Raw genomic sequence first — 16697 nt, 5'->3', positions numbered from 1 at the left:
GTTTGAACCTCCCTTGTCCCTCTTCATCAGCAATGAGATCACATTAGCTGAGTGAAAGAGAGAAACATTGCAATACTAGTCCGTACCAGTGGGCAAAGCTGTATTTGGAAGAATAAATGACCTCCAACATTGGGTGTCATATGTACATGGATATTGTTGCATAATGTAAAACTATTAGATTAGTTTTTTAAATTTGAGAATAGAGTGCCTCAAAATTGTGAATCAATTTAAAGGGTGCCTTGACTAAAAAAAGGTTAAGAAACACCAGTCCACACTGACAGTCACAGTAAAATTGAGTGTTACACAAATTCCTGACTCCAAATAAGGCAAACTACAGCACACTTTTTAAAAATGTTGCAAGGAAAGCAACAGAAAGAGTGAAACTGCAAATGTTTGTTATAATATTTTTGGAAACTTTCTAAGAGGTTTTACATCAGCTGTCTCTAAGAGTCAGTTCACACTGGGGCGACACGACTCTGTACTACTTCGGGGGCGACTTGTGCATTCCCATGCACCACGACTTCGGAGCGACTTGCATGGACTTCACATAATGGAAGTCTATGCAAGTCGCTCCGAGGTCGCCCCGAAGTAGTACAGGACCCTTTTTCTAAGTCGGAGCGACTTGTGTCGCTCATATTAGAACGGGTCCTGTAGCAGTCAATGGACTGCGAGGGAGCGCGACTTGTCAGGCTGACAAGTCGCGCTAGTGTGGACCGGGTCTAAGATTCAGGGTGGTGTGCAATATTTATCCCAAAATTCCAAAACATTCCGCAGCAGCCATGTAAAAAATTAAAGGCTTCCATTTTACTTGAGAGTAAATGAAAAAATGGGGGGTCCAAGCGCTTATGGATCTTACCTAACCTGTGGTGTAAATTAATCAAAACGTGTAAATTAATCCAAAAAAAAGGCTGCTGCTGACTGATAAGGTATAGTGCCTTTAGGGGCTCTTTCACATGGGCGTTCCGATCAGATCCGCCTGTCAGTTTTTTAGGCGGATCTGATCGGATGCCCCATTCAGCCCTATGGAGCAGCGGATGTCAGCGATGACATGTCCGCTGACACCCGCTGCCATCCGCATTCGATCCTATCCGTGAAATCCGGACGGATGAAAACCCTATTTTCCATCCGTCCTGGGGATCGGATGGGATCGGATGAGAGCGGACAGGCGGTCCGCTCTCATCCGATTCCCCATAGAGAAAGCGGGGCTCTGACAACTCCCTCTCCGCACACAGTGCGGAGACGGAGCTGTCATCCGCCGGCTCAGCGGGGATCGATCCCCGCTGAGCAGATCACGGTCCGCAACGGAATGCGGACCGTGTGAAAAGGCCTAAAAGTGAAAAGATTAGCGAGTCAGCGCTGCCCTTTTATATCGGACATACTGTGTAATAAAACTATACATATAATAAAGTGCAAGGGTGCATAATTACCATTTGTATGGATCTTAGTAAAATTCATAAACATACAATTAAATATCTTTAACAAAATAAAATGATAATAAATGATCAAAGTGCTAGTTGTGCTTTTCAATCAAAAATAACCAATAAACAAATATATAAATATGAATGAAAAAAGTCCTTCAATAAATCAGTTGATGGTGAACAAAAGGTGCTTCAGTGCAGTATTTACACAAAAAGTGCTGGTGCTCCCCTTGGGTGACCCCAATCACCAGAAAGATGTACAGTGATTTGCGAAAGTATTCGGCCCCCTTGAACTTTGACCTTTTGCCACATTTCAGGCTTCAGGTCTGGACTTTGACTTGGCCATTTTAACACCTGGATATGTTTATTTGTGCATTTCATTGTAGATTTTGCTTTATGTTTTGGATCATTGTCTTGTTGAAAGACAAATCTCCGTCCCAGTCTCAGGTCTTTTGCAGACTCCATCAGGTTTTCTTCCAGAATGGTCCTATATTTGGCTCCATCCATCTTCCCATCAAATTTTAACCATCTTCCTTGTCCCTGCTGAAGAAAAGCAGGCCCAAACCATGATGCTGCCACCACTATGTTTGACAGTGGGGATGGTGTGTTCAGGGTGATGAGCTGTGTTGCTTTCACGCCTAACATAACGTTTTGCATTGTTGCCAAAAAGTTAGATTTTGGTTTCATCTGACCAGAGCACCTTCTTCCACATGTTTGGTGTGTCTCCCAGGTGGTTTGTGGCAAACTTTAAACTGCACTTTTTATGGATATCTTTAAGAAATTACTTTCTTCTTGCCACTCTTCCATAAAGGCGAGATTTGTGCAGTATACGACTGATTGTTGTCCTATGGACAGAGTCTCCCACCTCAGCTGTAGATCTCTGCAGTTCATCCAGAGTGATCATGAGCCTCTTGGCTGCATCTCTGATCAGTCTTCTCCTTGTATGAGCTGAACGTTTAGAGGGACGGCCAGGTCTTCGTAGATTTGCAGTGGTCCGATACGCCTTCCATTTCAATATTATCGCTTGCACAGTGCTCCTTGGGGATTTTTAAAGCTTGGGAAATCTTTTTGTATCCAAATCAGGCTTTAAACTTCTCCACAAGAGTATCTCGGACCTGCCTGGTGTGTTCCTTGTTCTTCATGATGCTCTCTGCTCTTTAAAACGGACCTCTGAGACTATCACAGTGCAGGTGCATTTATACAGAGACTTGATTACACACAGGTGGATTCCATTTATCATCATTAGTCATTTAGGTCAACATCAGATCATCCAGAGATCCTCACTGAACTTGTGGAGAGGGTTTGCTGCACTGAAAGTAAAGGGGCTGAATAATTTTGCACGCCCAATTTTTCAGTTTTTTGTTAAGAAAGTTTGAAATATCCAATAAATTTTGTTCCACTTCATGATTGTGTCCCACTTGTTGATTCTTCACAAGAAAGAAAAAATTAGCCCGCTATGGTGAAGTACATATTGAAAGTTTATTAAAATAAAAAATCACACTTACAATGTTGCAGGTAATAAAATTCGTTCGGGTCGGGTCTGGTCTGATGGACACTGCTCTTGCAGCGTGCGTTCCACCGACTGGAAGTAATAGGGGCTGACGTCACACGCTCTCTGCCACGCTAGACGCTGCGTTTCGCCCTCCAATTGGGCGTTCTCAATAGCTTTTTTCATTTATATTTATTCATTGGTTATTTTTGATTGAAAAGCACAACTAGCACTTTGATCGTTTATTAAGTATCATTTTATTTTGTTAAAGATATTTAATTGTAGGATTATGGATTTTACTAGGCTCCATACAGATGGTAATTAGATTTGCACCCCAGCACTTTATTATATGTATAGTTTTATTACACAGTATGTCAGATATAAAAGGGCAGCGCTGACTCACTAATCTTTCCATTTTACTTGCGTTTTCCAAAAAATAAAGGAGGAACTAGTAGTCCATAGAATTTTTTTTTTTATAATAAAAGTAGTCCATAGATGTCACCATTTTTTTACAAAACCAGGCATGTCATGAATTCTAAATTCATGAATTCTGTCACATTGGTTGTGCTCTGAACCACACTGTCAAGCCATCAAATGGATGTGTTATAACTGATCACACATGCAGCACCAAAGCAACTGCAGATCAATCAGAGGCAAAATATGGCAGCTTCCTTGGCTGTAAAGGATAAGATGGTTTAGTTCCACTTAAAGTGGTAGTAAAGTCACTTCTTTTATTTTTACCTATAGTTAGGACTATAATAGGGCTTACCTATAGGTACAGTAAATATCTACTAAATGTAGGAGACGGGAGATATTTATTCTAGCAGCAGTTGGTGACGTCACTGGCACAGGTGCACTGGGCTCTGAATGGACTGTGCTTGCCATTCAGAGGTTTGTGCAACAGCCTTATCTCTGGCACACATGCGTGGGAGTGATGCCATCGGGGCTTGGCCAATACTACTGACTAAAGCCTGCGAACCCAGAAGACCAGGTAAGGATGGAAGCACCTATAGTGGTGATAACGCACCGCTGGGGGGCTTCATTTATTAGGCAAGTCTGTCATAATGCACTAGTATGCAATGCATACTAGCACACTATGACCCAAACGCCTGGGTGCCCTTTTTTTGGGGGGGGGGGGGGCAATTTACAACTGTTTAAAACTAGAACAGTCTTAATAATTTATAGATTCAAAAAGCAGTGGCCCCAATCGTGCCAGATTCCCAGTCATATCAAAAGCTTGTTTTCACAAAATGGGATTTTTTAGGCACTCAATAAGAACATCCCAAAATAATAAACGTAAAAAAAAAAATACAGTTTATTATAGAGATATTTAAAATCAAAGACCATAGCACAATATAATCTGATAACAAATCAGCCAAGAATATATAAAGACTGTAAATAGCAAGAACTGCATGTTGATTACAGAATACACCCACCACGTTTCGATAAGCAAGCGCAATCTTCATCAGGGGGTTAAATACAGTGGTACGTTAAAGATCAAAAAGTTAGAATGGCTGTCAACCAGCATGAGATGAAATATCTCCAAATCTCCAACCGTAGAAAAAACAAAGGACGCTAAACAAAGCCTTCGGAAAAAAAAAAAAGGAAAAAGCCTTTAGCGTTTAAAATAAGCTGAACTAAACCGAAAAAAAAAAAAACGCCAGAATACCCTAACAGCCATGTTAAAAACATCCAATGTGCATGAGGCCTTATGTAGAAGAATTTGTTTAATCTCTGTTCATCACCTAATGCTAGTCAGTTCACTGGGTACATTTGAGGGTTTGCAACCTCTTTTCTGGTGAGCAGGAGAGACATTATAAATTCAAATACATCAGCACTACACAGTGACCAACTTCTCAATTGGTGAAAATGGTAACTTGCTAAATAAGGAGGCAGGGAAGTAGGGCCAACTAGACAAAATGCAGAACTGTGTAAAGGCAAATGACCACTTAAAAGTCCTATGTGAAGTTTAATGTGTTTATAACTTTGTCCAGTATAGAAAAACAAAATTGTCAAGCAGTACTCAACCTCTCCATATTCTTGCACTGTTTCATGCATCCTCCTTCATTGTCCAATGTCAATCAACCAAGTTCTTGCGAGCCCAGGGAGTCAAGAGCATACCCAACTAAGGGGGCCATCAAGCCACCTCACGCTCAAAACAGAATGCTGCAGAGCTCTCTGTAGCAGTGAGGACAATCCACTGATGAGGATAGAAGATAAGGTAGAGGCTGTAGTTTAGCTTGTGTTGATAGAAAAATGAGAACTGCCATTGGATGCTTGTTTTAAAAGTGCAAATTCCAAGGTCATCGTGCTGACCCTGGCTTTTCTAACTAGCGAATCCCAGAATAAGAAGAATCATGCAGCCAGAAAAGTGTGAAAAGACTTAATGACAATCCCATATATTTGTTTGAAATCAAAGTCAAATAGTAAAGTCAATAGTAAGACGAAAGCCCTGAAACCTACATCTTGAAAACAAAGTCAGCAATGTAATTACCTTGTAATTACGACACATTGTGGTGAAATGCGTTGAGTAATTGGCTTTCTTGGGTGGAGATACCATGGCTGTATACTGTATATAATATGGGTGATCCAATAAAGTAACTCAGAAGAGCACAGACTGGTGTATGGTTCTTATCTATTTATCTGCATCTTGCAGAGTGAAGTAAAGACAGACTATTTTAAACCAGCACCCAGAGTCTGAGGATCAAAGGAATAGCAAGTATTTTGAGCAGTGTGCTGGGAAGGGCAATTGCTAACTATATGATGTTTCTATACTTTTGTCCTCCCGTTTCCTTAAAGCCCATTTCACACAGGCAGACCCGTTCCGATCTGCCTAAAAAACTCACAGGCGGATATGAACGGATGCCCCATGCATCTCTACGGAGACATGTCCGCTGACATCCGATCCGGTCCGTCAAATCTGGACGGATGGAAACCCTATTTTCCATCCGTCCAGCGGATCGGATCGGATGAGAAGGGTCAGGAGAAGATTGGGGACCTGACAGCTCTGTCTCCGCACACAGCGCAGAGACAGAGCTGCCATCCGCCTGCTCAGCAGGGGATCGGCGGATTGATCCCCCGCTGAGAAAAAAGGAGTCCGCTGACAGACTCCCATGTATGAAAGGGGCCTTAAAGAGCAAGTAATCATACTGGTTTGGTGTTACATTATGTAGCAAATTGTGGGAGGGGGCAGCTATGAAATTAGTGGAACACCGGCATCAATCTATGTACCATGCACAACACAATTTCTTTCTCTCCTAGGATTATTTGTTTATACACTGTACATCTATAGAACATTAAATAAAAGGTAATTAAAATACACAGAGTTCCAGCACATATTCATCAGTGTACTAAATATAATAATAATAATAATAATAATAATAATAATAATAAAATCCCTATGGTCATATAAAGGGATAGTAGAAGGCAGCTCAGTGACTTTCCGAAGACTCTACCTGTACGTCATATACTCTATGATAAAATGACCAACATCTGTTAATACCTGCCTTTGCTAGACACTACTACACCCAAAATGCCTCAAATTATTGCATTCAAAGACTAGTTTGGGCTGTGTATTGATATTGATCTACGAGGATGCCTGTTGTACACTCAGACATTAAAGGAACAAGGAAAATGACTAGAACCTGAAGTCTCTATGTCTTCACTCTTTGCCGAGGTATTTGGATTAGGGGCCAGTTCATACAATAGAAACACGTTCCAGAAATATTTCTGCATGCATGGTTTTGATATGTTTTTGATGCATTCCAGAAGGGTATACTAAAACAATTCTAAAAAAGGCCTATAAAAAGGCCATTCTCAGTGATAGAAACAATTATCCCCTAAGGCTCACAAACAGGATGATTCTGTCCTGAGGATAATTACTACATACTTGGAGCAACACCCAACAATTAAAAAAAATAGTGTTCAAATATTGGCATGTGCTTGCACTAGATCCAACTCTAGGGAAGCGCGTCCCTGTGCACCCCCATTTTACTTATAGGAAGGTACCGGTGCTCAAGGATAAATTAGTTCAGAGCGAATTCAAAAGCCAAAAAAGAACAGACCCATGCAAATATAGGGGCACCTATATGTGCGGTAGCTGCAAGTACTGCAAGTACTGCTTACCTCTAAAAATCCAATTCTGCCGAACGGTCATGTTTTCAAACCTAAACACTTTGCCAACTGCCGCACTCACGGAGTGGTATATTTACTCCTCTGACAGTGCGGCTGTTTTTACGTCGGCAAGACGAAATTGGATTTTTTCAAACGGCCTAACAGACACATCAAGAGCATGAAGACCTGTGATCCGGACCTTCCTCTTGGACGGCACACAGGCCTTGTTCACTCGGGAAAATTTCCCAAAATCAAATTTCTAATTCTTGATAGAATCCACCCTAGCTCCAGAGGTGGAGACTGGAACAAGGTTCTCCTACAGATGGAGCTACGGTGGATTTATTTCCTCAAAGCCACTGAGCCCCCTGGGCTAAATGAGATGGTATCCTTTAAACCCTTCTTAGAAGGGTTTACCTCGGGAGGGATGGAAAAATAGTCTGTTTTTTCCCTTTTTTCATTATTCCCTTAATATTCCCACATGAGCATTAGGGAATATTTAATGAGAGGTAATCCCTCCATTCAAACTCTGCTGCAAATATTTTGAGAAGTAGCGGATGACATAGGCAGGTGTTTATACATAATATTGGCTTAAGATCAATAATAACATTTACGCATGTATTCTCTTTGGCTTGTAATCCCCCTCTTAAGTGTTTCTCCATGCTCGCCTTGAATCACACTACTGTTTTATTTGTCCAAATCGTAACAGATATATACATCTAAATAAATTGCTGTCTAAATGCAATTATATTCTTTTAGGTTTACAGTCTCTCTTTCCTCACAGATATTACATAACAGAAACCCAGACCAGTCAATATGTCTGTTTCCGGGGTTATGCTGTGTGTATTCAGTGGCCAGCGAATGCACATTAACCACTTCCCGCCCGCCCTATTACAAATTGACGGCGGGAATGTGGTTGTGTTATCCTGACCGGACGTCATATGACGGCGGCAGGATAACACAGCTCTGGGCGCCCCCCGGGGGCGCGCAGAGTGGCGATCGGTGATGCGAGGTGTCAGTCTGACACCCTGCATCTCCGATCTCGGTAAAGAGCCTCTGACGGAGGCTCTTTACCATGTGATCAGCCGTGTCCAATCACGGCTGGTCACATAGTAAATAGGAACAGCCGTTTATCGGCTTTCCTTAGTTCGTGCCTGACAGGCACGAGTAAAGGAGCGCCGATCGGCGGCTCCCCTGTCAGGGGGGGGGTCGGCACTGGTAATCAGATCATTGATTACCAGTGCAGACCCTCGGGGGGGGGGGGGATGCCACTAGATCCACCAGGGATGCCCACTATGACCCCAGGGATGCACACTATGACCCCAGGGATGCCCACTATGGCCACCAGGGATGGCAATCAGGGCTCAGGGAGCCCCCCATTGCCCTCCCCATCAGTGATGCCCACCAGTGTCCTCCCTATCAGTGCTGCCCACAAGTGCCCATCATTGCCATCCTTTAGTGTCGCCCACCAGTGTCCATTGCCCACCAGTGCCGCCTATCAGTGCCCATTAGTGCCCATCAGTGCCGCCCATCAGTGCCGCCCATCAGTGCCCATCAGTGCCGCCTATCAGTGCCCATTAGTGCCCGTCAGTGCCACCTATCAGTGCCCGTCAGTGCCACCTATCAGTGTCCATCAATGCCGCCTATCAGTGCCCAGCAGTGCCGCCTATCAGTGCCCACCAATGCTGCATATCTGTGCTACCTATCAGTGCCACATATCAGTGCCGCCCCAACAGTGCCACCCCATCAGTGCCTCCTCATCAGTGCCTCCTCATCAGTGCCTCCTCATCAGTGCAGTCTCATCAGTGCAGGAAAAAACTTATTTATTTACAAAATTGTATAACAAACAAAAAAATTTTTTTTCTCAAACTTTTCGGTCTTTTTTTATTTGTTTAGCAAAAAGTAAAAATCGCACAGGTGATCAAATACCACCAAAAGAAAGCTCTATTTGTGGGGGGAAAATGACATAAATTTGGTGTAGGTACAGTGTTGTATGACCGCGCAATTGTCATTCAAAATGCAACAGCGCTAAAAGGGGAAAATTGGCCTGGGCAGGAAGGGAGGGAAGTGCCCTGTATTAAAGTGGTTAAGGATACAACCCGGCACGTGAAGCGGCCGCCACCTAGTGGTGAGCCGCGACATGAGTTCCGTCTATTCCATCTATGTCTCCCTGTGAGACAACAGATGTACACTCACACTACGCCCCGCCTGCGGTCCACGCCGATGGAGCGTATGACGTGCCGGTGGAACGCAGGAGCCGACCGCACTTCCGCCCCGTCTGACCAGCACACAGACGGGTATGGAGGGAACGATCGGCCCCTCCGCACCAGGGAGCCCAGATGGCGATCAGCTGGAGGAAGGATCATCTAATCAGATAAGTTAATACAGCTGTTACACCAATTTACATACTTAAACCTCCAAATTCGCGACAGTGAGCTGCATTGCTCACTTGCCGCGAACACTGGAGGTTGTCCGACATCAGTGGGCTCTTTTTGACTTGCTGTCTCACAAAGGTAACTTCATTTATTTCTTCTCTCTTAATTTCTGGGAATATTTTGACTGTGGCTACCATTACGGAATAGAGGAGGAAAGAATTAATCATAATTGATCCTCTATGGACTTTGAATCTAGTTAGATAATCTTTTCTGCCGTCCTTACTATGCAGCAAAACACATATCTATTTAAGATATGATCTGCACAGTACAGGCCAATAATAAGTGGAACTACACAGTATAAGACTTGAAAAGGTTTGTTTAATATAGACTCTCTCCCTTTTCCAAATGTTCCCTTCTCTCCTCCTCTCCCTCCTATTTAGCCACATGTCCATTTTCCCCCCACAATGAAGGGATTTCATCTGATAGGTATATCTTCCTTTTCCAGCGAACCTGCCAAATGTTGGCTCCAGTTGTCTTCCCTTGATGCATTCAAAGGCTAACTACTACACACCATAACAAGCCTTTCCTCTACATAATATACAAACTTGAGGCAATACCATTTCAGTCAGACCTCTTATATAACAAAAGTGTGGTCTCGGCTGAGCATGCAGATCACTTGATTTTAACATCATTATGGCAAGTGTATAGTGTCTCTCATCACTGCAGAAAATGTAAGTTGTCATGCTTTCTTAATTATAAATTTATTATGAATTGTTGAGATGTATAATTTATTCTGACATGCTGTTTGTTTTGACCATTCTGTCTGATCAACTACCTTCAGACCACTACCCAGGGTTTCCTTTCCCCTCCCTGAAGAAGGAGTATCTGTTGTAAACTCCGAAACTAGTCGGGTCATCACCCTGAATTGATGTGGTTATTCTCAATCTGCACATGTGATGTATTTTACTTTACTGGCCTTTTTTATGCCATTTTGTATATTTTTTCAATAAAAATTTAAAATTTTCTAAATAATTGTTGTATATGTACATTTGAGTGCCTTTAAAGTCCCACCAACAGGGGATTCTCTTTCTAGTCTTGATGCATTCCTGGTGCATTTTCGATGTGTTCTTGTGCATTTTTCCCCCTTTTTTTTCTTCACCTTAAATAGAGACATAGGTTCCAGTACTGTTGAGAGCATAAGAAAAAAAAAAAATAGAATTGTTCTACTTTTTTTTGTCTGGAACTGGAACTGACCACACTGGTGTGAACTATGTCATGGGACAACATATAACCTACTATCTATGCCAGGGGTGTTCATTTTCAGAGGGCTAGATTTGATGAATTAAAGAGGTTGTAAACCCTCTTGTATAACTTTTACCTATAGGTAAGCCTATATTAAGGCTTACCTATAGGTGCTATAAATATCTCCCAAACTTGCACCGTTTAGGAGATATTTACAGCGCAAACTGCCGATGACGTCATCGGCGCAGGCGCTCTGAGGGAACGGCCACCCGTGCCGTTCCTTCAGAGCTCAGTGCCGTGAACGGCGGCTCCCGCGCGCATGCGCGGGAGTGATGTAATCGCGCCTCCGGCCAATCAGATGGCCGGAGGACGCGAACCCGGAAGCGGGACGGCAGGACATGTCGCCGTCCTGTCGCTGAGGTGGCGGCACGGCGGGGGCTTCGTTTTAAGGTAAGTACTACATAATGAGCTAGTATGCGATGCATACTAGCTCATCATGCCTTTCTCTTTACAGGGCTTTTTTTTTTCGTTTTTTTTTTTTTACTTTACTTCCTCTTTAAACATGCCTGAGGGCCGATCATTTTGCCTGACATTCTTTGGACCATTGAAATTAAATGCAAATTAACTATTTTATGCAAAGTTTATTGCAAACGGCATACTTTTCATAGTATACATGTTGTGTCCAAATATGTTTAACAGTGATTTAGACCAGCTGGCAAACTGAGATTTTAGTATATTCATCGCAATTCAGAGCATGCGTGCTCCCTAATCACACAAGCGTTAACCATATACAGTTCTATTCAAAATTATTCAACCCCCACTGAAATTGATTGTTTTGGCCAGTTTGACATTGATTTAATTGTAAGCAGGATGACTGAATTATCAAAATCAAAGAGGCACGTGTAGGTCAGACAAATATAACATAACATTTATAATGAAATAACCACAAATGTCTTTTCTGTGCTCACATCATTATCAGTTTTATTCAACCCCAAGTGACATTCAATCTTAGTACAACATCCTTTTACAGTTATAACAGCTTTTAAACGTGAAGCATAGCTTGACACAAGTGTCTTGCAGCAATCTACGGGTATCTTCGCCCATTCATCATGGGCAAAAGCCTCTAGTTCAGTCACATTCTTAGGCATGTGCACTGCAACTGCTTTCTTTAAGTCCCACCAGACGTTCTCAATCGGATTTAAGTCTGGTGACTGATGGCCACACCAAAATGTTCCAGCCTTTAATCTGCAACCATGCTCTAGTGGACTTGGAGGTATGCTTGGGATCATTGTTCTGTTGAAAGGTCCAACGTCTCCCAAGCCTCAGGTTTGTGACGGACTGCATCACATTGTCATCCAATATCTCCTGGTACTGAAGAGAATTCATGATACCTTGCACACGCTGAAGCTTCCCTGTTGCTGCAGAAGCAAAAACAGCCCCAAAGCATGATTGACCCCCCGCCATGCTTTACAGTAGGCAAGGTGTTCTTTTCTTCATAGGCCTTGCTCCTCCAAACATAGCGTTGATCCATGGGCCCAAACAGTTCTAATTTTGTTTTTTCAGTCCACAGAACACTATCCCAAAACTTCTGTGGTTTGTCCACATGACTTTTGGCATACTGCAGTTGACTCTTCTTATTCTTTGGAGACAGCAAGGGGGTCAGCCTGGGAGTTCTGGCATGGAGGTCTTCATTACGCAGTGTGCGCCGTATTGTCTTAGCAGAAACTTCAGTACCCACATCGGACAAATCTTTTCTCAGTTCCTCAGCAGTCACACGGGGACTTTTCTCCACTCTACGCTTCAGGTAGCGCACAGCCGTCGAAGTCAGCATCTTCTTTCTGCCACGACCAGGTAGCGTTTCAACAGTGCCCTTTGCCTTGAATTTGTGAATGATGCTTCCTATGGTGTCTCTTGGTATGTTTAACATATTTGCAATCTTCTTATAGCCATTGCCCTTCCTGTGAAGAGTAATCACCTTTTCTCTTGTCTTCCTGGACCATTCTCTTGACTTCACCATGTTTGTAACCACACCAGTAAATGTCTAGAAGGAGCTGAGTATCACAGTCATTTTAAAGCTGCCTAATTGGTGCTTATTAGGCTTTATTGCTGCTCCCTGACATCCACAGGTGTTTTCAATACCTGATTGAAAACACTTCAATGAACCTCTGTTCTTCAGAGTGGTAGTCTTTAAGGGGTTGAATAATTGTGTCAATGAAGAATTCACAAAAGAAACATTTACTACTGTATTACAAAACCAGTTGGTGTCATTTTAGTTGCATATGGTTCTTTAAGAAGTCCTTGTAAGATTTTATTCTGAATACAATTACAAATGTACACTAAATTCCCTAAAACCCTTTACAGCATTGGGGGGGTTGAATAATTTTGAATACAATTGTATAAGGGCTATATGAACCCACCGATGATGGTAGCAATAATAGCCATGAATGATGCCAATGTCTTTTTCCAAATTACCCGTATTAAAGCGGCCCAGACTTTGGACATGCCTGATCAATGCGTTTTTGATGCAAACAAAAAAAAAACCCACACTGGACTGCATGTGGAGTTAACCGGCCATCAAGCCAGTCTCAAAGTTCAATAGAGAGCTGAGGAATGTATACCATTTAATGTGCTATATTCCCTACAGCTTCCATGTTAAGAGGCAGGAGAAAACCAAATAAGCAAATTTTAACAAAATGCTTCTAAACATCACTTACCATCTGCTGTCCATTCTCCATTGAAAGGTTCTCAGATCCCAAACTGCAACACAAATATTTAAATATTTTTTTTTTCTTGTTCCTTAACATTTCTTATTTTTTCTTAAGCACCTTCTTCTGTTACTCAGACATGTACACATACAATACATTCTAATAAACTGCTCCTTCATGCTACTTGTGCTCAAAACTGAATTATTTACGCTTAAAACAGAATTGCAATGTTTCTTATAAATGTCTTCCTATACACAGATCAAGCTTAAAGTAACACTAAACTCTGGTTTAATAGGAATATACAAATACATGAAAATAATTTTTACAGAAGTTACACAAAAAAGTACCTTCTATTCCTCTCGGCCTCCTCCAAATCACCAATTTTTTTTTTTGTTTGCTGCTGTGCTCTGACTTCCTGTTAGAGGGTGGCTACGTTCGTTCTCCATGGTCCCACTGTGTGTAGGAACGAGGTCACCCTCTCTTCTCGAAATAGACTAGGGACTATGGGATTTGTGATATTGGAGTAGTGCACATGGCTGCAACTAATGTACACTGCTCATTTCAAACAAATGTAATGAGATGGGAAAAGGAGAGGTTTGGGAGCCCCCGGAGGACATTACAAGGAAGCAGAACAACACAGATTAGCCAACCATAGATGGAGCGATTTTCTTTCCTGCAACCAAGAAAATTGCCTGATTCCCCATCAACAGTCAGTGTTGATGGATGAATCCCTCCCGCAGAGACCCCCCCCCAACCCTAAGCTGCTCCAGCCGGGTGAAAAATATTCATATGAAAAATCCAACATGCTGGTTGTACCCATGTTTATCCACCAATCAATCAATTTGGGTACAATCAGCCTGCCCATACATGGTTCGAATCTTGGGTGGTTCCTGCTGAAGCAGCCAAGATTCAAACCGCCTATGGCTGGCTTAACCACTTGACGGCAGGTCGGCTCTGTCCCACGAAACCACGTACCTGTACATTAGCTCGTGGGACTGCTAGCGAGGGGTGCGCGCACGCCCATTTACCACAGGAAAAAGCTGATCAGCGGGTCCGGCGGCCGCTATTGCCACCGGGCACCCACGATCGTTCCCTGTGGAGACAGAACGGCGGTCTGCCATTGTAAACACAGCAGAACGCTGTTCTGTCTGTTATGAACACAGGAATTGGAATACAGGTCTCTGTTTATGCAGCAAGCCCACCCCCCCCCCCCCTAGTTAGAAAGCATCCCCTAGGGACACATTTAACCCTTTGATCGCCTCTGGTGTTAACCCCTTCCCTGCCAGTGTCATTCGTACAGTAACAGTGCATATTTTTAGCACTGATTACTGTAGTAATGTCACTGGTCCCCCCAAAAGTGTCAAAAATGTCAGTTAGGGGTCCGATCTGTCCGCCGCAATGTCGCAGTCCCACTAAAAATCGCTGATCGCCGCCATTACTAGTAAAATAAAAAATAAAATAAAAATGCCATAAATCTTTCCCCTAGTTCCTAGCCGCGATAACTTTTGCGCAAACCAAACAATATACACTTATTGGGACTTTTTTTTACCAAAAATATGTCGCAGGGTGGCCGGGATGTGAAGCCGAGCAGACGTGTAACGCCGGAGCTCCGATCCTGATCTCATCCTTTACTATCCTCGAGCTAACCGATCATCCTTGGCACCCCTTTCTTCACCGTGGGTCCCCCTAGGAAGTCGAGCGGTAAGCGGCGAGCCCCTCCGATTGCTCCCGGGAGGCTCTGTTCTTCAGCTGCACCCGCTTCTCCTCCCGGTCCCCAGAGGCCGCCGGCGGCCATCTTGGACACGAGGCCTTCTCTCTCCAGCATGTCTGTCAGCACCCAGACGGAGATGGGCCCCGGCCGACAGCAGGATCCCTCTCCATCGGACATCCTGGAGGCAATTAAGGCATGTAAGGATACCCTGACTGTGAAAATCGATTATTTGGCAACGGATATCAGCCTTATTAGACATGACTTGGACAAATTCCGCTCACGGTTGTCTGAGGCAGAGGATCGCATATCCCGCCTGGAAGACAACTCCAGGGAGGACTCCAGGGACATTCATGCCTTACAGCTGCAGGTGAAAGCGCTCCAGGACAGGGAGATAGATACAGAAAACCGCCTGAGACGTAATAACATCCGCATCCTGGGGCTGCTGGAGCGGGCGGAGGGCTCCAGGCCTGCCGAATTCGCAGAAGCCTTTCTCCCCAAGCTGCTGGATTTGCCTGACATGCCGCCGACCTTCGTGGTGGAGAGGGCCCACAGGATCCCCCCGACCCCCCCCCCCGCCCCGGGGGTGCCTCCCCGGCCATTCCTGCTGCGACTCCTCAATTATCGGGACCGGGACCGGCTTTTGGCAGCGGCCCACTCCAAGAAAGAACTCCGCTATGAGGACGCCCGAATTATGCTTTTCCCGTATTATTCGCAAGAAGTGCAACGACAACGCCGCCAGTTCGACGACATCCGCAAACGTCTCCGCGATCAGGGTATCAAGTATAGCCTCCTGTATCCAAGCAGGCTCCGGATGATCGACGGTGACCGCACCAGGTTCTTTGACACCCCGGAACAGGTGGCTTCCTGGCTGGACGTTCGCTGATCCGCAATTTCTCCTGAACTTGGGCTATGCAAGTATCCACCATGTTTGTGTTTTTTGCAGTCCTCTCTGGGGCTGGACTCCCCCCCCTTTTTTGTCTCCCTGCCTTATCCTCTTGCCCCCTGTCCCATCTCTGCCCCCCCCCCATCTCCTATCAGTGCCTTGAGAACTGCCTATACCCATTTCTGACGAACTCTGGGTAGCTCACCATTAAGGAGCTGGTTCTGGACGCCGGGTTACACTGTGACATTTGGTTCTCCTTTTGTTTTTCTCTCTGCTGACCCTTCTGTTCCTTTGTGCAGCCCCCCCCCCCCCCCCGGCCACCCGCTCAGTTCTCCCCCCCCCCCCTTTTTTTGGTTTTTCCCTGCCCCTCACTCCCGTGCTCTATGCTATAGCTCTCGCAGGAGCCCTAGTTCCAGCGATGTTTTTTGGGGTACAGGCTGGCCCCAGCTCCCCCCGGGGGGCCTCGGTCCCCCCCCGTTCTTTTTTCCTTTTTGTGGGGGATGCTGGGGTTTGGCAGGATAGGCACCACGTGCCTGGGTAATGTTGTTATTCTTTCCTGTGTTTTAGAGTTCACTGTTTTATGTTTGTGTGCGCGGTGCTTGGGTTCGGCTGGTCTTGCTGCTCCCCAGCTGCTACGGCGGGCTCCCGCGGGGTCCCTCCCCATTTTCACCTCCCATGGTTGTTATGGCCTCCCATGACCCCCAGTCCTTCTCCATCATCTCCTGGAATGTCAGGGGCCTTAATTCTAAATTTAAGAGAGCTTT

At 44.4% G+C, this 16697-nt stretch overlaps 1 protein-coding gene across 1 annotated transcript in view; it reads right to left on the bottom strand.

Moving 5' to 3' along the window:
• Window positions 1-16697, bottom strand: part of CCDC9B (coiled-coil domain containing 9B) — a 364648-nt gene that overhangs the window by 334308 nt on the left and 13643 nt on the right. The window contains exon 2 of the mRNA XM_082275011.1: window positions 13349-13391. Within this exon, the coding sequence (XP_082131137.1) occupies window positions 13349-13369 (21 nt within the window). The 5' untranslated portion in view covers window positions 13370-13391. The remainder of the gene's footprint in view (window positions 1-13348; window positions 13392-16697) is intronic.

This window comes from Pelophylax lessonae, assembly GCF_965119305.1.
Source record: "Pelophylax lessonae genome assembly, chromosome: 13".
NCBI classification, from domain to species: Eukaryota; Metazoa; Chordata; class Amphibia; order Anura; family Ranidae; genus Pelophylax; species Pelophylax lessonae.
Note: the sequence above shows the minus strand (reverse complement) of the source record. Positions and strands in the feature narration are given on the sequence as shown.